The 21,294-nt window shown below is 45.9% G+C and overlaps 1 protein-coding gene across 1 annotated transcript; it reads right to left on the reverse strand.

The window, feature by feature from the left end:
- Nucleotides 1-9,589: 9,589 nt before the first annotated feature.
- On the reverse strand, nt 9,590-15,390 carry Krt3 (keratin 3). Its single transcript, XM_003476276.4, has 9 exons — nt 14,694-15,390; nt 13,449-13,669; nt 12,835-12,895; nt 12,417-12,512; nt 12,009-12,173; nt 11,487-11,612; nt 10,975-11,195; nt 10,632-10,666; nt 9,590-10,228 (listed from the first exon to the last, which is right to left on the reverse strand). Exons 1-9 carry the CDS (start codon nt 15,273-15,275, stop codon nt 9,918-9,920), a joined length of 1,818 nt encoding a protein of 605 aa, XP_003476324.1. The 5' UTR covers nt 15,276-15,390; the 3' UTR covers nt 9,590-9,917.
- Between the last annotated feature and the right edge of the window lie 5,904 nt (nt 15,391-21,294).

A 21,294-nucleotide genomic window follows, 5' to 3' on the forward strand; every position in this document is an offset into this window, starting at 1 on the left:
TAGCAGCCACTGAGCTCCATGACACAGCTGAGAATAGGTAGCCACTTCCAGGTGAGCTGAGTTCCTTCCTGTGGTGCCACCATGCCCAAGAGCTCCACCAGTGGCTAAGCTCTCATTGTTCTTAGTTCCATGACATCTGTGCCCAACTCTTCAGAGAGGGTCTGCAGAGGACCAGGACATGAGGGGTGCACTGATCCCATAGGGTCCACTCTGCTACCACATCAGCAAAAACTACCTATCCAAGCAGGCCTGGAGGTGAGCTGAGAAATGCTGCTTATGAGGAAGCAATAAGTCTGGTTCCTGAGGAAAGGGAGGCCCATGATAAGAAGCAAACGAATGTGAAACTTAGAAAGAGCAGAGAGGGACATGAACACAACAGGGGTCTCAAGTCAAGCCGTGGACTCACCATCCTACACAGACAGAAGTGATTTATAGGTTGAGAAGCAAGAGGAGACAGAATGTAGGGACCCTTCCGCTGTTAATAGAGTCAAGAATTCCACTCATCTTAATATGAAATCTGGAGGTAAGGGTCGCCTACTTATTCTACTGGTTCAGTGTTCCTTTTTTTTTTTTTTTTTTTTTTTATCGGTACCGAGGATTGAACTCACGACCACCTGCTTGCAAGGCAGGTGCTTATGCCGCTGAGCTAAATCCCCAGCTCCTCAGTGCTCAGTGTCCCTTTCTATTTTCCCACTACAGCCTGGACTTTTCCCATCATGGCTTTGTTCACTAGTTCACTCTAGGCCCTGAGCTCCTCAAAGGAAGAGCTTGAGTCCTAATCATTCTATCTGTCCAGGTCCTAGTTTAAGGCAAACAAGCCATAGACCTGTATTGATTGAAAATAAATATCTACATGAAGTTCCCACCCTAGTCCTGTGAATAAGGATTTCCAAAGACCTTGGGGGTTTACATCTTTCAACAAGCCCTCCATGAAATCCTTTGATCCAGTATGCTTGGGAAGTCCTGTTCTAGACTGTGGAAGATCTCTCTGGGCCAGGTGTTAGGGAGTACAGGTCCCTTGATGGCAGAATAGGGACACAAAGGAGTTACTGCTCTAACTTCCAGGAACTCAGCTGCCCCCCAACCCTACAACAACCCAATTCCACACCCAGCCACATCATGCAAGAGCAAACTCTATGGGTGTCATCTACATAGGAGTCATCAGGAGGAAGTGACTTTAGACTCCCCATGAAAGAGGTGATTGCTGTGTCTTCAGAAACCCTTTCAAACTGGCAGCTAGAATTCTATGTTTCTGGCATAGTTTTTGGACAAGCCAATCTAGAACCTATGATTGGTCTGAAAACTATGTAGGACCTCAAAACAAGTAATTTCAAATGCCCTGTGGTTAATTATCTTTTCTTTGCTCCATAGTTTGTCCGCAGCCCAGCTTTACTGAACACTGGTTTTTTGACTTTGGACAAGCTAATTAACTTCCATGTGTCCAGTTTCATCAAGTGGAAAACAAGGCCAATAATAGCAAGTGCTTCATGGGGTTTTGTGAGCGTTAAACAATAAATACAAAATATTTAGTGTATAACCTGATGCATAGCAAATGCTGTACAACTAGCTACTGCCAGTACTCCCTTTGGGCAGGGAAAGCATGGTTATGTTTGACCTAGGCTGTTCTCAAAGTGACTCTGAGCCTCTAGGAAACCCATTAAAGAAAAAGAAAAGATGAGTATGAATGGAGAGTAAGAAAGCAGCTGGAATAGGAGATAGAGAGAATAAAAGTGGAACAGAATAGAGTTGGGGAAATTTAGATCATGGTTTAAACATAAAGTCTGTGTTCTAAACTGTCACGCCCAGTCCTACCTCACTGGCTTGTGAGTCTCACAGAAATGACTGTAAGTGACAGTCTTTTGAAAATTACATAATGCCACTCAAAAATATGCACAGGGCACTGTCCATGCCAAGCCAGTCCCTCTTGGTGAGGTCTTTATGTATTATTTTTTGGAATTCCTTTAAGAGCAGTCATGGTCTAAAAGAAAGCTATCATCATGGAATTCAGAAGACCTGGGCTCAAATCACATACCGACCTCTTGCCACATGATGGCCTTCGGCAAGGACTTCACTTTTTCTCTTCCCTTATTTGCAAAAGGAGACATCTACTCTGAGGAGAGGGTTGTTTTGAAATTTAAGTACATAAGTCCAGCAATAAACGTGTAAATGTTTTTGGAGTTTTGTTTGTGGTTTGTTTGTTTGGTTGGTTTTCAGTCTTGGATGTCAAACACGGGGCCTTACCCATGCAAAGCAAGCACTCTACCACTGAGCTGTGTCTTCATCCCTAAAGCCCTAACGTTTGGATCTTAAAGTCAAATTATCTGTCTGTAGACAGTCCATAAAGGGGACTCTGTGTCTGGCTCATTGAGACATTAACTCCCACCTAACTATTAGGTCCCATCCCCTCCTCATGAAGTCTTATATTCTTTGGAATTCTCTAAAAGAGGATCAAGTGCCCCCTCTGGGAAATAAAGAAAAAGACTGAGTCAGCCTCACCTGAAGCCTGAGGTGTGAGTCCAAATCAAGAAAGGACAGCCATCAGCATCTCCCACTCCCTTTCTCTCCACAGGGTCTAGTGCCAAGGCAGTGGGTAGCAGCTCCCTGACTGTGTGTGGCTCCTTGCTATCATCCTGGCATGTGCTACAGCAACAGTATGGAAACAGGAGTTGGGCAAAAGAGCACATGTGTTCCCCCCATTCATGCACTTTAGCCTGCCAAAGCATCACCACCTTACTTAGCAAGTCAGCGTGTGTTCTCAGCAGTTGTTGAAGCTTCAGGAAACACCCAGAGTTGGTGTCATTGGCAACATTTCCTGTTCATTGGAGGATCTTGTAGAGGAATGGTGTCTAAATGGGCTGCCTGCTACCAGCAGCCTAAGCATTTATCACCCACCTACCAGAGCCTTCTGTATGAAGATTGCCAGGTGGCTGAATACTCTAGGTTCTTACTTCCCCACCATAAAACAAGGGAAAGTGTCACCACATAGAGTTATTTCTTCTAACAAAATTGCTCTCTAATTCAACTGCAGTAAGAAGCCTTAAGAGTGGCATATAGTATAATTGTGAGCAGAGAAATGAATCAGGAAAGAGTAGCCATTTCCCTTGGTCATAGTGGGCAGGCAACTTTCTCCACCCAGACTTACTGCCCCTTTATACACATAGATTTACAGATCCCACATCAGGATAACCACTAATTTGCTAAGAGAAAGGAATAAAAAAGGAAATAGAATAAAATGAATAAATCTGGCTGTGGTATACCTGTGCTAAAAATTAATATTCTTTTTTCTTTTTACCATGTTGAAGTAAAATCTATAAACAACCAAAATAACTTTACTTAGGTAGAAAATAGTAAAAATGTATTACTGCATAGAGCAAGTGTTCTTTATAGCTAAAGCTTTATAAAGAAGTAAATATCTAAGTATATTAAATCCTCTCATTTCTAAATCCTAGCTGTTAACAGTCATTATTTATTCTAATTATGCCCTCAAATCTACTTTGACTCATCCATAAGTCTTTGTCTGGTTCTTAGATCCCTCTTACAGTTTAATGTAGGCCAGAATTCTATCCCCCAAGATGGCCCTAATTAAACAACTCTATGGTCAAATAAATTTAGGAAATAAAAATTCTGCACCCTGTCTTGGAATTTTTTTAGTATGAGGGCTGAATCCAGAACTCTCACCTTCATGTTAATTTTGTGTCTGTTTGTTTTGTTTTGTTTTGTTTTGTTTTTCATTCTGAGACAGCATCTCATTAAGTTGCCCAGAGAAGCTCCAATTTGTGATTCTCCTGCCTCAGAGCTGGGATTACAGTCCTATTGGCTCTTGGAATTTAATAAGCATCATTAGAACATCAAGAGTCCTTAAAACTTTTAGAGGAGACTGGGTGTGGTGGTGCACATTTGTAATCCCAGCACTTAGGAAACTGAGGCAGGAGAATCACTGTAAGTTTTAGATCAGTCTGGACTTCATCATAATTCAAGGTCAGTCTGAACTACACCACAAGACCCTGTCTCAAAAAAAAAATCCTATAGGAAATAATCTTATCTTTATTTAACCAAGCCTCCCAAACAAATTGAACAACAAGTCTTTCTGTCTTAACCCTTATTAGCTTGCTGTTAGATATAGACGCTAATCAACTATCCACAGAGAGCAAATGAGAATGACAGATAGACCAGCTGGGATGTGTAGGCATAAGGTCAAGATTTGCCTCATTTCTGTAGAGGAGACCTTGCTGCAAATGAGGCAACAGGAAGCTGAAATCATACTGTGGCTTGGGCTTGAAGAAGCAGAGAGAAGAGGAGTGGGGAACTAGGAAGTGTACAGGTTCTTTAAAGATGGACTGTCCCACCCATGTTCATTTCTCACCAGCCGTGGATGTAGCCAGATTTTTTGGAAAGTCTTCAGCATGCTGAGTTTTCTGGAACTCAAATGGTTGCCTTTTCTCCCTCTTTTCCTATGCACTTGGAGGAGTGGGGAAATACAGAGATTTTGGAGACAGACAGATTTGTGGATAAGTCTCAGCCTTGCCACTTTCCAGATACACAACATTAGGCAAGTTATTCTGGCTCTAGATTTTCCATTCAGAAAATTGGAGTTAGCGTAGCCTCCTCACAGGGAGACAGTGGGGACGGTTGGAGGTAATGTTAGAAAGCCTTCACACAGTGCAGGTGTTTGGCATATGGAGCCCTTGTGATGATGATGTATAACAGCTTCCTTACAAGTAGCAGTTTTGTGATCAAAGAGTGGGAAGGAGCTCTGAGAGGCTAACTAGTTTAGGGTCAATGCAACGTTAAAGTCTGAATTTTGCAATACATTGCAAGGAACCATAATGTCTGTAGTAGGCATTATCCATTTCCTTGCCTATCTGACCCACTTCCCACTACATGGGAATTCGGCAATTCAATCCATCAATAGATAAATATTCAAACTGCAGCATGCCTGTAATCCCAGATACTCAGAGGCTGAGACAGTTCAAGATGAGCCTGAGCAACTTAGCAAGAACCTGTCTCGAAATTAAAAAACAAAAACTTTTGTATTGGGAATTGAACTCGTGACCTCACACTTAGCAGGCAGATACCATGCTGCTGAGCTATATTCCCAGTGCTCAAAATAAAATTTTTAAAGAACCAAAAAAAAATTTTTTTTAAAGAACCTAGGGATATAACTTAGTGGCAGAATGCTTGCCTAGTATAGGTAAGTACCTGGGTTGAATACCCAGTACCAGAAAGAGAAAGAAAGAAAGAAAGAAAGAAAGAAAGAAAGAAAGAAAGAAGAGGAAGAAAGAAAGAAATGATTGCATACTTCCCAGAAATATGATAGTTCTGTAGTGAAAATAAATTTCCATTTTCAAATATTTATTTCTATCATTTATCTGTGAAAAAATATAAAGACTTTTAACAGTGATGGAACATCTCCATAAATAAGGCACCAGCCTAGGCTGTTTACAACTATCATTTCTAATTGTCATAAAACTCCACAAGGTCAAATTTTTCATTCAATTTTATAGCTAAGGACATGAGGTTCATTAGCTTGCCCAAGTCAATTAGCTTAATAAGCTGAGATTTTAATCAGACTCTCCAAATTCAAAGCCTGAGGTAAATTTATGGACCCTGTGTGGGTTTCAACAAGTCTGAATACATCATCTCAGCATGAAAAATCCACTTTGACATTTAAAGAACCCACCCCAAAATAAAATGGTTAGATCTGCCTTGAAGCATTGACTTGTGTTAATGAAAATAGATTTAAACTTCAAGAACTCCACTCTGGCATCAAAGAGAAACACCCATCATTATCAAGGTACTTCTTTCCTCCTTCGGGTGTCTCCTGCTCCTGCAGCTGGAGATCAGAGCTGTGAGGAGTTGCAGGCATTCCATCCCCCATCACAGGCCTCTGCTGGGGAAACCTCTCCAGCTCACATTTGAACTTCAGGTTTGGTTTCAGCTCCTTGCTACTCCAGAAAGCTGTTCACACCACATGCAGGAACACAGAGCATACCAGAGAGGATGATCTACAGGCCAAGAAGAAGTTGACCAACCCCCTCATTCGGCAGCCTAGCACAGTGGTTACAAATGTAGGCTTTGGATTTGAGGCCATCCCATTGGGCATGTCATTCTACCTCTTTAAGCCCCAGTATCCTCAACTAAAAAATGAGGATAATTACTACCTGTCTCCTATGGCAGTTGTAAGACTTAAATGAGATGACATGCAAAATGCCAGTGTATGAGTTACACCAGTAACAAAACTTAGTTGTTTAATCATGTTGTTTTAGTTAAATATGTCAGGACAGCAATCCACCCTTACCCTTTTTGCAAACTTCATTAGCTCAGGGAAATCCACAGACCCTGCAATGTACCAGGCCATATCCGGTCACAGAAGGGCACAAGGATGAGTGAGGTGCATCCATGTTCCTTCAAGTAACATCAATCCTGGTGTGAAGAGCAGAAGATGAAGTTGGTCATTTTGAGAGAGTAGGACACATGGTTAAAAGGAGTAAACAAGTACTGGGAGCTCAGGCAGCAGGGATTCAGTATCATAGAGGTTAGGAGGGGTCTACAGAAGCCACCCTGAGTAATCTCCTAGGAATGAGTGATGGAAGATGCAGGCAGCATTTCTAGCCAGGGGACCAGAGTATCAAATTCACACCAGCATAAATCCACAAGTTGATACCAGAACCACCCACACAAAGGTCATTTGCTCAAGTTTTTTAAGTCCCCACCTAAAACCACATCATAGTCCTGGCTTGTTTCTTAGGGCTTTGTCCAGAATAAAAGGACATGTCCATTTTATAACAGACTCTCAAATCCAGAAGGATCCCTCTTGCTAAAACCCATCTGCCAGGGAGCAGGGAGTGGGATGGCCTCTTGCCTCAGGTTCTCGGCAGCAATGCTGTTGACACCTCGGATGGACTATTTCTTTGTTGAAACGACTGACTCATGTTGTGTTCTGTTTCATGATGTTCAAGGCTCTGTCTTCTAGATGTACATGTCACCTCATAACCAAAAATGGCAATAGTGATTGTCATATGCTGATAGAAAGGGCAAAATGACCCCTGCCAAGAACCACAGATTTTTTTTTCTTTTGATTTTGATTTTTGTATTTTGTTTCAGTAGTGGTGCTGCTGGGAACTGAAATTAGGGCCTTCATATTGAGTTGCATTCCCAGTCTTTTTTTTTTTTTAATTTTTACTTTTTATTTTGAGACAGTGTCACACCAAGGTGTTTAATTCCCCAGAGTGGGCTCAGATTTTTGATCTTGTGGGAAACCATCCCAGTTCCCCCGAGTCATCTGTAGATGTGTAACCAACACTGATGATACTCTCTGGCTTGCAGCCTGAATCCAAGAAAATAGAGGGAAATAACCTGAAATCTACAAACAAACCTTAGTCTCTTCCATGTCCCCTCCAAGGGGCATGTAAACCAATGAGTCACAACTCTTAGAAGAGGAAGGTGGTCTTTTGAGCATTCCTTCCAATGCTGGGAGAGGGGTCAGGAGGAAGTCACAAGACAGCATTGTTAGGGGTAAAAATTAGTTTCACTGTGTCATAACAAGAAAATATACCACTATCTACCCCACTGCTCACAATAGGAAGCTGGGCAACAGAGTTGAGCCTTCCTTTCCCTTCCTCTTCTTTTGACAGTGTTATCACTTATTCACCTCAATTTCTGTTACTTTCTTTTAATGTATTCACTACAAATTAAATTTTTTATTCATTTATTTATTTTATCTTTTGCTGTTAGGCTCCCTTACTAAAATGAGAATGCCTCAACATTTGATCTTTGATCGCCAATTTATCTCCAGAATTCAATTCAGCACCAGACAGAGCATAAAATGTTAGCAGGGCTGGAAATGTGGCTCACTGGTAAAATGTTTGCCTTAGTTCCCAGCACCACAAAAAGAGGGAGGGAGGGAAAAGAGAGAAAGAAGTGTAGCACAAGATGCCTCCCCCACAGCCGTACACTTCAGTCTGTTAGTTGCCCCAGTAGTAGTTCTGGTTACAACTAAGCAGTCCGCAGATGATGAGCCATCTGCCTCTGTACTTCCTGCTCGTTTATCCCATGTAAGCCCTAGACCACCCGAGATCAGGGCCTGACATTTTGAGGGACAATTGATTTCTAGTCGGTACCCATCCAATGTTAAATACATCTGCCTCCAAATCCTAGGTGTCATTGCCATAGCAGAAAGGAGGAGAAGGAGAAAGAGGAGAGGGGAAGAGGGGAGGGGAGAAGAAGAGAGAAGGAGAAGAAAAGAAGCTAAAGCAGGAGGATCACTACAAATTCAAGGCCAGTCTGGACTACATAGTAAGTTCAAGGCCAGACTGAACTACATAGCAAGATCCTGTCTCAAAGGAAGAAAGAAAGATAGATTAATGAACAAAGGAGGAAAGGAATTCATTAATATTGACTCTCTATTGATATTGTCTCTATTGATCCATTCATGGGCTGGCAAATTCCCACAGGGCCTACCTTGAAAAGGGCTAGGCGTGAGGTCTCCCCTACCTCTGACTCAGGTCTGCTTTCCACAGAGGGATAACCAGTCAGAAGAAACACTTTCCTATTCAAACATGAGGCACTAACTATGAACTCCCTGCTCCAAAGCTTCCTGGGTTATCAGCGTGGACCCAGGAGCTAAGTTTCCATCCCAAATCTCCTCATCTCCCAGACACAGACTTTCCTTGTCTTACTGCCATTTCCCTCCTTGGAAATAAATTCAGCTTTAGCCCAGGTTGTAAACGTTGCAGCCTGGGCTGCCTGAACATTTCTGTCCACAGCCTGTGGGATCTCTGGGTGCCCAAACCATAGGGTATCTCAGAGGTGGTGTGGGAAAGTGGAGGGCCCTGGACTCAAGTTGCTTTGGTTTCCATCCTACCTCAGGCCTTCATATGCCACAGGATCCGAAGTGAGTCGCCCCACCTCTAGGTTTGAATAAAGGCCTTAAACTCCCTGCTCATAAGTTCCTATGAGTTCCTATGAGCCATGGCCTTGTGGTAATCTTTCTAAGGCCAGCCCACATTGGCCAGGGCATCTTGGTACAGGGAAGAGGCAGGATGACAGAACCTCAGTGGCTGGTGTATTCCTCAAGTCCCAGAGACATGTGGCAGTGTTCAAGATGAACCAGACATTGAGTAGGCTGCTCTGGGGGAGTCCTGCAGCCCTCAGCTTCTAGCAGCTCCACTGTCCCAGGGTACCTTGATAAGGAAATGCTTTCAGGCTACCAGATGGATGAGGGACCAACACTAAAGGAAAAACTTTGTCCACAGTGTCCTTTGACTTCCTCCAAATGAGTGGAGGTAGAGAAGATAGATGTCTTCCTGGCCCAGCATTGCCCCTGGGAACGTGAAGCCACATGGCCCTACCCCACAATGCTCCAAGAATAAATCAGTAGTCAAATATTCCCCACTTAAATCTCATCCCACACATGGGGAAGAACTGTCCTGTTTTGGAGCAGAAGTGCTCTAGCTGCTCTGTGGATCACGGGGCCCAAGTAGGAGAGGCAAAAGACACTGACCTAGAGAAGTGACCAGGGCAGTTGGTCCAGTGGAGAGATGGATGTGGACAGAATAGTCAGAGACCTGGTGTAAGATACAATGCATTTTATTGGTGACAGAACAGTGGGCAGAAGGAACTACAAGTTATATACACCAGAACTGGGATGACTTTCAGGGAAGGGAGAATTCCAAGGACAGCAGGCAGTGAGGCCACACCTGGATAATCACAGGCATAGACTGCAGCCAGAGAGAAGAGAACTTGAAATCCTTGTGGCTGGGCTGGGCCAGGGACCCACGTGGAAGAGCAAGAGTCCCAGCCTTCCAGCCGAAGAGCCACTCCCTAAAGGGCAGGGGCAACAGGACACTGGGAAGGGAGGGACAGCTGGGAAAAGAGGTGCTGAGGCGGCTGTGATGTTGGTGAACATACTTCCTGCTTTATCTGGAGTAGCGCTGGGAGGATTGGGAGAACTGGACACTCCCACTCCGATTGCTACCTGAACCAAAGCCCCTACCACTGACTCCGCTGTGACTCACAGAGCCAGAGCCAAAGCTGCTGCCACCACCGGAACTGCTGCTGCCGCCAAATCCACTGCTACTGCCAAAGCCACTGCCACTGCCAATTCCGCTGCCCCCTCCCAGGCCAAAGCCACTGCCTGTGCCAGTGCCTCCTACACTGAAGCCAACACCATAACTACCCCCATAACCGCCTGCCAAAGCCGAAGTCGTGCTGCTGCTGTTGACCACAGCTGTGGAGGAGGAAAAGACAACAATCAGTGCCCCAGTACCCACGTCACCATGTTATAACAAGTTAACATACCACGGGAGAGGAGGACTGGGAGTGACGGGGCACTTTGCACCTAACAATCACTGGGGCATTATAATGTCAACTCTTAAAGGCCACCTGGAGTCATCCAATGTTTGAATTTTATCTCCATTAAAGGGCTCCCTATCAGATACTTCCAAATGGCATTCTACTCTCATAAACAGAGTTCTCACTGAACCCCAAACAATTACAAAGGCCAGTCCTTCCATCTTCACCAAGACCTCTCAAACTTTCACAGGAATATCCTCTTAATTAGTTGCTTCTGCCCTGTACAAATAGGGATATTTGAGAATCAACTCATTGTCATGGTTACTTTGGCCACTTACAGATGCTGACAGCACTCTGGCACTCTCCAGACATCCTGTTTGAGAAAATAAGAAAAATATGGCTCTGTCACCAAGTATATCTTCAACTAGCCCATGAACTCTGAAGCTGAGCAGATCGGTAAGCTTTACTTGCTCTGCTGTGGGTCATAACAAGGGGCACCTTTGCAAACACGCTTAGGCAATCTGGGGAGCAAGGGCCTGGGCAAAACAAGCACTTCTCTGCAAGGTCTATGGAGGGTGAGGTCCTCTTTCTTTTTATCAAGTCCCCATTCCCCATTTACTTGGTCATTTATCTGGCCCTCAGCATGTGACATGGGTCAGGATCATGAAACTACAGGCCCACCTGCACTCCTCGCCCTCCAGCAGCTTGCGGTAGGTGGCAATCTCCACATCCAAGGCCAACTTGACATTCATCAGCTCCTGGTAGTCACGCAGCAGCCTGGCCAGGTCATCCTTGGCCTTCTGCAGTGCAACTTGCAAGTCTTGAAGCTTGGCATTGGCATCCTTGAGGGCCATCTCCCCACGCTGCTCAGCTTCTGCGATGGATGTCTGCAGGTTGGCATTCTAGGGTAGGGGAGATAGATGGGATAAACTCACTGGGAGGGTCGCAAACATTCTTCATCTTAGAAAAAACTATCCCATTTCAAAATCAGATATCATTACTCCTCCCCCTAGCACCTCCAACTTGTCTCCAATATTCCCTGCAAGTTAGCTGTCCATATAGACTGGCCTGGTCTTTGAACTCCCCAGAAGTCAAACTATCTGAGATGACCTCTGAAAGTCCTGATTGGGAGCTCTGAGACTCTCACCCCTACTCCTTACCAGGCATCTCAGGCACCAGCAGGGACATCTCACCTGCTTCTTGACATTCTCAATCTCTGCCCGCAGCCTTTGGATCATCCTGTTGAGCTCCATGATCTCACTCTTGGTGTTCCGCAGGTCATCCCCATGCCTGCCAGCGGTAGTCTGCAACTCTCCCAACTAGGAAGTGAAAAGGAAGATGAGATATTATAATGGCTTTGCCTGGCTTATTTCTACGCTACCTAACACCACCACCAAACCGTGACATTCTTAGTAAGCGCTCATTAGAATGGTATTGAACTGTGTTTCAGCAAGGAAGAGGATGTCTAGGAGGTTGTGGGAGAAGAGTCTTCTACCCTGTATGTCCTGAGCAAGCAAGAGTAAGTCCCACATGGCCTGGGAAGGGGCAGTGCAACTACCACCCCCACAGGAGACAAGACATTCTTCAGCTGAACACCATTAGGATGTCTCCAGAGGGTAGAACCAAGAGGAATCCTTGGGAACTCATCACTCAGCATCCCACAGAGCATGGCCTGCTGAGACTCAGTGATCCTCTGAGAGGTACCTTGCACCCACCTTGGTCTGGTACAGCACCTCGGCCTCAGCCTTACTCCTCTGGGCAATGTCCTCATACTGACCACGGACCTCCTCAATGATGCTGTCCAGGTCCAGATCACGGTTGTTGTCCATGGATAGGATCACAGATGTGTCACTGACATGACTTTGCATCTGGGACAGCTCCTGCCAACATAGAAACATAGAGGGAGACTTCAGAGTCTCTGCCACAACAGCACAGAGGCCTTACTTACTGTCCATTAGCTCTAAATGTACCAGGTGTCTACAGCCTATCTGCAAAACCCCTACCAAGGAGCATCATCTCTAGGTTGAGGGTCTCCTGGGACCTACATACCAAAATACCCAACCTCAAATCTGAAAATATCTCTCCCTCCTGCTTTCCCTATGCTTAGTAGGAAACATCCTCACTGCATCACAGAGGGTCCTCATGAAGTTGATCTCATCTACCAGGGCGTCCATCTTGGCCTGAAGCTCCACCTTGTTCAGATAGGCAGCATCCACATCCTGAGAAAGACATGAACATAAAGGCTTTGTTTCCCCCAAGGAACAAACAACAAATTAGCAAGGAAGCCTGGGGGACCAGGGCTGGGAATAGTGCTTGTCCACTTGAAGGAGCAATTTCCATCTCACTGAGATTAATCCTACTCAAAAATGAAAAGCCAATTAACTGATTCTTAGGGATCTTCCAAACTAAGAAGCACTTGGCTTCTGTGTATCACTTCGAGGGCCTGAACATGGAAGCACCCAGGCAGTGCAGTAAAGAGAGGCCCCTACTCCACTGGGAAAATGCCACTACAAGCCCAGGAAGCTCACACATTGTTCTTACCTTCTTCAGAGTCACAAATTCATTCTCAACCACAGTACGTTTGTTTATTTCATCCTCATATCTGTAGAAGTAGGAAAGGGTTGGCTGAGTTTGATTTTTGAGGTAGTCATAAATACCACTTTTCTCTGAAATCCTGGAAATTTATCTCTTCCACACATCTGCCTTTATCCCCATCTTTAGTGAATACATCTTCTTTCCCAACTCCCTCTTAGTTAGGAAAAGCAACCATCCCAATTTTCCCTGGCAAGCTAACGTGATTTTTACACTGAAAGGCCCACGTTTCAGGAAAACCCTCAGTGCCAGACAAACCTCCAGGATGGTTAGTCACTCTACCATGAGTTCTCCCAGAATCTTTCATGTCCTAGAACCAGAATATTCCCCAACTTGGAGCAGGAAAAAATGCTTCAACTCAAAACTCCTGACTTGTGCCACAAGTTTATTTGTAAGCCCTGTGCTTGCAGAAAGTGAAGGGGAACCTGACTCCTCAGCTGCTCTGTAATGGTAAGGAGAGGTAACAGGCCAGGGGACAACTGCACAGCAAGCAGGAGGGACACAGATGGGGAAATTCTGAGAAGGGTGACTCTGGGGTCTCTCCCTCCTTCCCTTTCTCTCACTTCTTCTTGAAGTCCTCAACCAGGTCCTGCATATTCCTTAGCTCTGAGTCCAGGTGGCCTCTCTCCCCAAGGATCCCATCCAGGTGACTCCGTAGATGGTTAATGTAGTTCTCAAAAAGAGGCTCAAGGTTGTTGGTACCAGTGGTGGAACCGCTGCCCTGCTGCTGGAGTAGCTCCCACTTAGTCTCCAGAACCTTGTTCTGTTGCTCCAAGAAGCGCACCTGCAGCACAGTGGAGAAGAAGCTTCAGGCAACACTGGCGGAAGCAGGGAGAGGGATCCTCTTTAGCCTGGACAGGTTGGGATGCCTTTATCTCCTGCTTTGCTGCACAAAGGCCTAGAGCAGATCTGAAAGCAGCTCTTTGCTGCAGCTGCAGGGAATGGGGTCCAGCAGGTAAGTCAGGGACCTAAGGAGGCAGCATGGCTTGGAAAGTTACAAAGGGAAGGGAGACATGCAGAGAAAAGAAAAAAGAGCCCTGCCCAAATGCAAAATTGTAAAGACGGCTGCTTGGTGTTCCTGGGGACCTCAGCACTCTATCCCAACTTTCTAAAATACAGTACATTCTGCAGAAATGTATATGAAGCCCAGAAGCACCACTCCATCTAAGACTCCAGGGATACTGCGCCTCTCAAATGCTGTAAGTCTCTGGGAAATGACACTGCATGCATAGTCAGCATAATACTTCTCTTGAGCCTGCTGAGGGACACGGCCCCATGTGAAATGTCCTGGTCTGGAGAAGGTCACTGAGCACCCTCCTTTTCCTGACTGGATATGAATGCAAAGGAAGTCACCAACTTCACACAGCCCCTGAGCCTGGACTTCTACTTAAGCCTCTTCAATACTTTCTCCAGGGCCTGACCCCATGGAAAATCTCAGAGGACAACTCATATTTGCAGTTCAAGGTCAGACCATTCCTTGCCAGAGACCATGGCTCTTGTCCTGGGCTGCCAGCTCTCCCAGCGTAGGCCTATATAAGGCAACAAGTGGGGGACTAGAGCAGAGGTTCAGACACACAGGGCATGGTGGTGATTGGATCCAAACAGAAGATCATTTTCTTTCCACACATGCACCGCTTGACCATGAAAACAAACTAATCACCCAGAGTTAAATATTCTCCGGGACCCAGGCATTTTGCCCAACTCCTCATTGTCTAGCCTGGTACCTGCAGGACATATTTGAACACTGTGTCTATAGGTTAAGTTCAAAGTTCCCAGCCTAGAAATGGGGGTCCAACCAGGACCATTACCTTGTCGATGAAGGAGGCAAACTTGTTGTTGAGAGTCTTGATCTGCTCACGTTCCTGGGCCTTGACTTGCCCAATCTGGGGGTCAATCTCCACACTGAGGGGCTGTAGCAGGCTCTGATTCACAGTCACTTCTTGGATTCCCCCAGGAAAACAACCAGGGCCAAAGCCACCAGGCCCACTAAAGCCAAGACCACCAGAACCACCAGCCCCTCCAAAGCCACCAGCTCCACCAAAGACACTTCCCATTCCTCTGCTACCACCAAAGCCACTGCCAAAATTGCCTCCAGAACCACCCCCAAAGGCACCTCCATAGCTACCCCCAAAGCCACTCCCACAACTGTTGTATCCACCAAAGCCACCAGCCCGAGAGCCACCAGCTGCCACACTGATAGAGATCCTCTTGTTGCCACCCAGGTTATAGAGACTCTGACTGCCAAAGTTGCCTGCTCCACTCCGAAACCCTCCACTAGAGCCCCCAGTTCGAGCCACACAGCTCATCCTGCTGCCACCAGAGACCACAGCTGAGCGGCCAGAGAAGCCCTGGCTCCTGCCTCCAGATATTTTGCAGGCTTGTCTGTTCATGGTGAGGAGCTTAGTTAGAAGGGTGAGCAGGAAGAACACTGAGCTCACAGACAGAAGACACTAAGTTCACAGGAAGGAGAAGAAGGGAACTGAAGGCTGTGCAGAATGAATCCCTTTTTTATACATTGCAGAAAGTTGTTGGGCTCAAATGAAGGAGAGATAATCCCAAATATGCATGGGCTGGGTTTGCCTCCAAGGCAGAAGTTTGTTCCAGGCTACCAAACACCTTGAGAAAGATCTGAAATGGTAAAAGTGCTAGGGCGGCAGATTTATCTGGCAGGGAGCAGTGCCTGGCATTGCCCATGCTCAACAATGCCACTTCCTACCTTTTTGTCCTACAAGCTCAGGAAGCATGCTGCTCTGTGTCAGGGGCTCAGCTCAAGGCTGTCTTGTCTGTTGCCTGTCCCTGTGTCCTTCCAGAACAAAACTTAACTCTGAAAAGGTGGGAATAGAGTGTTCTGGTTCCCTTGAGCAGTGGAGACAGTGAGGTGCACCTACAATGTCAGAAAAATATCACCATAGGGAAGGTGACATCATTTGCTCCGTAGTCAGCATGTGCCTTCAAGTACCTAGTGTGTGCCCGGCTTTGTACTGGTCTTTGAGACAAAGTAAGGATCTCTGTTCCTCCATTGCTATAGGCAAAGCCCAGAACTATCATGCATCTGCATCCTGGGCTCTCTCCACCTGTCCCAGGCGGTAGTCAGGAAGCGGTGGCCTTTTGGCTTCTGACTAGCTTCTGAGAAAAAACAGGAACTTCACACCTGTGTGCCTTGATCAGATGCTGGCCAAACCACCATCTGTTTTGTCCGTTTTGAAAACTACCCAGAGAAGCCACAGAGTAGTATACACATCTCAAGATTTCCCTGCCCCTTACAGCCTGACATTTCTTTGATTTTAGCCCAAGTCACAGGGAACAGGAAACTCAACAGTTGGTCCCCCTCTGGGACCATCTTCTGGGTACTTCCAAGAAATCCCACCACCCTCGGGCAGCCCTGTGGGACTAGATCTGGCAGATCCAGCAGCTCTGCTGAACACTTCTGTCTCAGAAGGCCTGAGAACCTACCAGCCTCACCTTGTTTAGAGGCTTAAGCACTGGGCTTGTTTTTCTGAGAGGAAAGGCATCCTGTGCACCCTACAAAGATGCTGCTTCTCTCTCCAGGACAGGTCTCTTGCATTGTGTCCATGGTACGCTATGCTCTTCCCAGGGTGTGGCCTGTGTGCTCTTAGCAGGAACCATCAAAAAGAGAAAAGGATGGGGACTTCAGTCAGGTTGGTAAGGGGTGGCCTGGTTCTCCCTTTGTCCTTTACCCCTGTTACCCCCAGGATATGCAACTTGCCAACCCCTTCCACAGCACAAAGCCATGATCTTTTCAGGAGCTTCCAGCCTTGATTACATACTGGATATCTTGGACCTTAAGAGAGTACTTTGCCAGTAATAGATGCTCATCAAAGGATGGTGGCCAAAGGAAGAAAAAAGTCAATCAATTATTAACGAATCAATGGATTAATGCAGTCCTTAAACTGAATTGTAACCAAACAAAACTAGTCGAAAGCTGGTTCAGCTCCCATTAACAGAAGTAGCCCAAGCTAACTGAGATCATCTTAAAACAAGAAATTCACAGGCTCTTCAAATTAGTGTTCAGATTTAGGAAAATATACACACAAATCAGTGTCATCTTATGAAGGGGAGGTTTGAGGTCACATAGTTGCTCTCTGTGCATTGCTATGATTCCCTCTATGAGTTATACTCCTGATCTTCCACAATTGCTGCTCACAGCCCTGTGAGATGTGGAATTAGCAGAGGCCCAGGGGGTGCTCACACAGATCCCCTCTTCTCCTTCCTCCCTCAGAGTAACCAGTTTGAGGCATGAACCAACCCCAGGGCTGTACTAGACTCTCCCTATGATTAACGTGACCAAGACTGTTTAAATTCTTTGTGCTTCAGCATCATCAAAATCATCAATCATCTCTACTTCTCAGGAGAGGGAAATCAATCATCTCTACTTCTCAGGAGAGGGAATATGTCAATGTTCCAAGTAACATATCACAAAAATTAGGTCATATTTTTTAATATTTTCTTTTTTAATATTTAAGAAAGCTGAGTAGCATAAAATGCTAAACATGTTGTTACATTACATCACTACTGGAAGTTATTTGCAATCATAAAGGAATGTTCTACCAAGAAATACATACACACACACACACACACACACACATATGGACAGGACAGAAACTTCAGCTTTATGTCAGACAGAAATGCAGCTGTTGCATAACCAGACGTGGGCCTAAAGTCCAGAGCAGTGAGTTGCCAGCAATTCTTAATCCATAATAAATCAGGGCCCCTCAGTGCCTGTTGCTAGAGCAGATCCCAGTCATTGTCTGAATCATATCTGTTCCTTTAAAAGGCTGAGGCTGGGATTTAGCTCGTGGCATAAATACCTGCCTAGCAAGTGTGAGGTTGTGAGTTCAATCCCCAGCACAAAAAATAAATAAATAAAAGGATAAATTTAAAGAAGAATTTTTGAGGAGCAAGGTCACAACTACCATTGTCATGAGCCAGTTCCAGGTCTGGGACACCCAGCAGGGAGCGGAAGGAAGAAAAGGAAGGGTAGAATCTACATTATTTTGAGTTTTAGTGGACAGACCTACAGAGAAGACATGGCCTAGTCCTGAAGGGGACAGGGAGTGAAGCAAACAGAGGAGTACATATTTACATGTCAACTCTGATCGAATCAGGAGAGCAGGAGGTGAAGGAAGGGAGGAGACAGGGAGTGAACAGTCTTAACACTGGGCCAGCCCTCAGAGGCACCTGGGACAACTGATAAATAATTTGAGAAAACAGAGCTGGCTTACATCTAACGCCAACACCTGAGGTTCATCAGGCAAGAATCCTAAGTACTTGGAGAAAAATGAGTTACTGGATTGCAACGTATGAGATCAGAGACGAGAAAGAGACAGAGAGACAGACAGACAGACAGACAGACAGACAGACAGAAAGAAAGAAAGAAAGAAAGAAAGAAAGAAAGAAAATGAAATCAAAGACTCACAAGGTGCTGTGGCTCCCAGCCACCCTTTCACCACAAGGCTGACATCCCCTGGCTTCACCTACTCTCCAAGATTCCCGTGGAAGGAGTTTCACCCAATTGCCCTCTCAGCCAGGTCAGCAAGGTGCTACCCTGACCCAAGGAAGGCCCTGGTGGATCTAGCTTTAATGCTCATGCTCCGTGCAGTAGGAGCCCAACTGCACTTCATGGGACCCCAGTGAAACTGGAATTGGCAGGAGCCTCACACACCCATACCCATCACATGGCACCCATACTTCTAGGGCTCTAAAGGCCCCTATTAACACACACACATAATCGGTACTGCCCTTCACACATGTCAGAACTTATATCTTCCATATCCTTTGAGAATGTACATTTTACCATGAATGCAGCAATTTCTGTAATACTGTCCATGAGAGAAGGCTCTTGTCCACATAGGTTCTTTCCTGGACCAAAACCCACTGTGTGCCACCCATACCTGTCTCCCTTGCCTTTGTGTCCATCAGCTTCCCCCCGGGAAGTCTCTCCGTGGATGTGAACACTGACATGAATTTGTTATGCCTGTTCTTCCCAGACACACGCACAAACGTTCCTGCTGGGTGGTGGGAGGCAGAGCACATGAAACCTTGCAATGCCAGCTTTTCCTTTGAGAAGGGAAGAAAAGATGGATGTGAGCTGCCTTTGCTGAGCTCCATCTTGCTGCTGTATAGAAAACAGATTCCCGGGATGAAAGGGGAGAGAGGCAAGATGCTCTCTGCCTTCTTTTCTCCTCTCCTAACTAAAAATAACTCCCTCCCACCTCCTGCGGTAAGCATCAGCTGAAAAAGCAACATCCTCAAAGCTCTTAAGAAGCTTTGCACAACTGTGAAACTGAAAAAGGGTTTGCCCTGAGTAAGCCTTTGTTTGTATAAGATTCCTGCATGACAAGAGCTGTCCACTTGTATTTGTGCTGAGTCGTATGCGTGTGTGTGAGTGTGTGAGTGTGTGTGTGTGTGTGTGTGTGTGTGTGTGTGTGTGTGTGTGTATCACCCTGACGTCTCAAACCAAGATCAGAAAGAGCAGGAAGTGCACCGTCCTTTTCAGGGGAGAATTTATAAAGATTTTAGGATAATATTTAAATAGGTTGCTGGAAATAAAAAAGGAGAAGTAGAAAATCATTAAGTAGTCAATTAACCTAGAGAAGAGGAAGATAAGAAGCAATTTAAATTTATTTTTCCGAAAAATTAAGAGCTCTGAGAGTTCACGCTGCGCACTCACTCTGAGCTCTCAGCTCCCCTTGCTCCTCCGGCTCTGGCCTGCCTTGCCCCGCCTTGTATTGGAGCGGGAGGGCCCGGCCATCCCCCGCCCCAGGCTGCTCTGCGGCTGCGGATGCAGTTACGCTTCCAGTGGCTCGCAGAGCTCGCCAGGGGCCCATAGATGGCGCATTCACAGAAGGAACCCTCAGCCCAGTGAGAGAAAGAAGCATTGCCACCCCACAGGTAATCGGAATGTGATCAAAATTGGTCTGAAGAAATTTGAGGGGAATGGAGGACCAGGGTGCTCCAACAGGTGGAGCCACTTCTGGGAGACTTCCTGGGAGCAAGGGCTGCTTCTTAGAGGAAATCAGAGTCCTGCTCTCCACTGGAGAGCACTTGCCTCCATCTCTACATCCAAGCCCTGCCTGTTCAACACTCCACTTAAACATCACCTCCCTCCTGAAGGCTCCTATGATTGCCAAGCCCTCACCCAAGGCTAAACGCCATTTCACTCAACTCTGGACTGTCTAGACCTTTGTCAGCAATGCTCTGGGGATTCATTCATTTGTCTGGCTACCTGGTCACTTCTATTTCAACATGATCATCAAATATAACTTGAAAGCAAGTCTGATTCTTGTTCTATATTTAGGTCCCCATTGCCTAGCATAGATGTGGCACTCAATCAAAAAGTATTCATTCACTTAGTATTTTTTAAACAACCACTTTAAAGTAAGCATAAGCACAGAGACCTTGGCATATCAAGATGAATATAGCCTTGGACCCTGCCATTAAAGAACTCATAAACCAGTGCTTCCTTGAGTAAGTGAATGAGTGGGTGGGTAAATGGATGGGTGAATGGATGGACTGCAGATATCTGGCAAATGCCAATCAAAACTCTCGTCAAGAAAGCCTCTTTGTAGCTTATTAAACTTCTCATCAGCCTTCAAATTATTGAGGATCAAATTCACAGCTCTCAAAGTGGAAAAATTAAAGATGCATGCCAGAGGTGGTGGTGTACACCTGTAATCTCAGCACTTGGGAGACTGAGGGAGAAAGCTTGCTGCAAGTTCAAGGCCACCCTGGGCTACATAGTGAGTTTAAGTTCAGCCTGAACAACACAGTGAGATACTGCCTCAAAAAAAAAAAAAAAAAAAAAAAAAAAAAAAAAAAACAGAAGATGCAAAACAAATGCCTCAATCCAAAGTCAACTAGACAACCATAAGCAGTGTCGGTGTCGCTCCCAGCCGGCAGGAAAGACACACGACAAAGTCTGGCGGTGTGCAACCTTGTCTTTATTTGTCTCCGCGTGGGCCCCGCGAGGCCTCCGCTCTGCCACCAGCCCTTTCTCGCCGGTGGACTTTCTCTATCTCGCTCTGTGCTTCTCCCTCGTGGCGGGAGAGGCATTTACTTTTATAGGGTAACAGTGGCCAATCAGTTCAAAGCGCGCGATGCGGGCTGATTGGCTAACATCAGTTGTTGCTAGGCAGACTATCTTACAGAGCGGGTTGTTTACGTCGCCAGGGCAATCAGGGGGCAGGAAGCAGGCGCCATTTTGGCTCACTCGATGGGAGGGGTAATCTAGCTCAGGCTTTGCTCTTTCCTACAGGCCTCACGTCCGCCAAGTAAGGCGACCGGGCTCGGCCGCGGCTCCCAACAAAGCAGCAATGAAGCTAGTCCTGGGAGAACCAGGACCAGGACCTGGACTTTCTATGACCACATTCTCCACTCCCAGCCTTGTCT

The sequence above is a fragment of the Cavia porcellus genome, unplaced genomic scaffold (genome assembly GCF_034190915.1).
Source record: "Cavia porcellus strain 051 isolate PalLab524CR breed Dunkin Hartley unplaced genomic scaffold, mCavPor4.1 scaffold_8, whole genome shotgun sequence".
Lineage (NCBI taxonomy): Eukaryota > Metazoa > Chordata > Mammalia > Rodentia > Caviidae > Cavia > Cavia porcellus.

What these genes read in the sequence shown, in the direction of transcription:
- Krt3 (XM_003476276.4), bottom strand. Translation starts at nt 15,275, where the DNA reads ATGAACAGACAAGCCTGCAAAATATCTGGAGGCAGGAGCCAGGGCTTC. An exon ending in TTGAGAATGTCAAGAAGCAG is followed by an intron (nt 11,196 to 11,486) that starts GTGAGATGTCCC and finishes CCCCTACCCTAG; the next exon opens with AATGCCAACCTGCAGACATC. An exon ending in CTGGAGGGCGAGGAGTGCAG is followed by an intron (nt 10,667 to 10,974) that starts GTGGGCCTGTAG and finishes TTTCTCAAACAG; the next exon opens with GATGTCTGGAGAGTGCCAGA.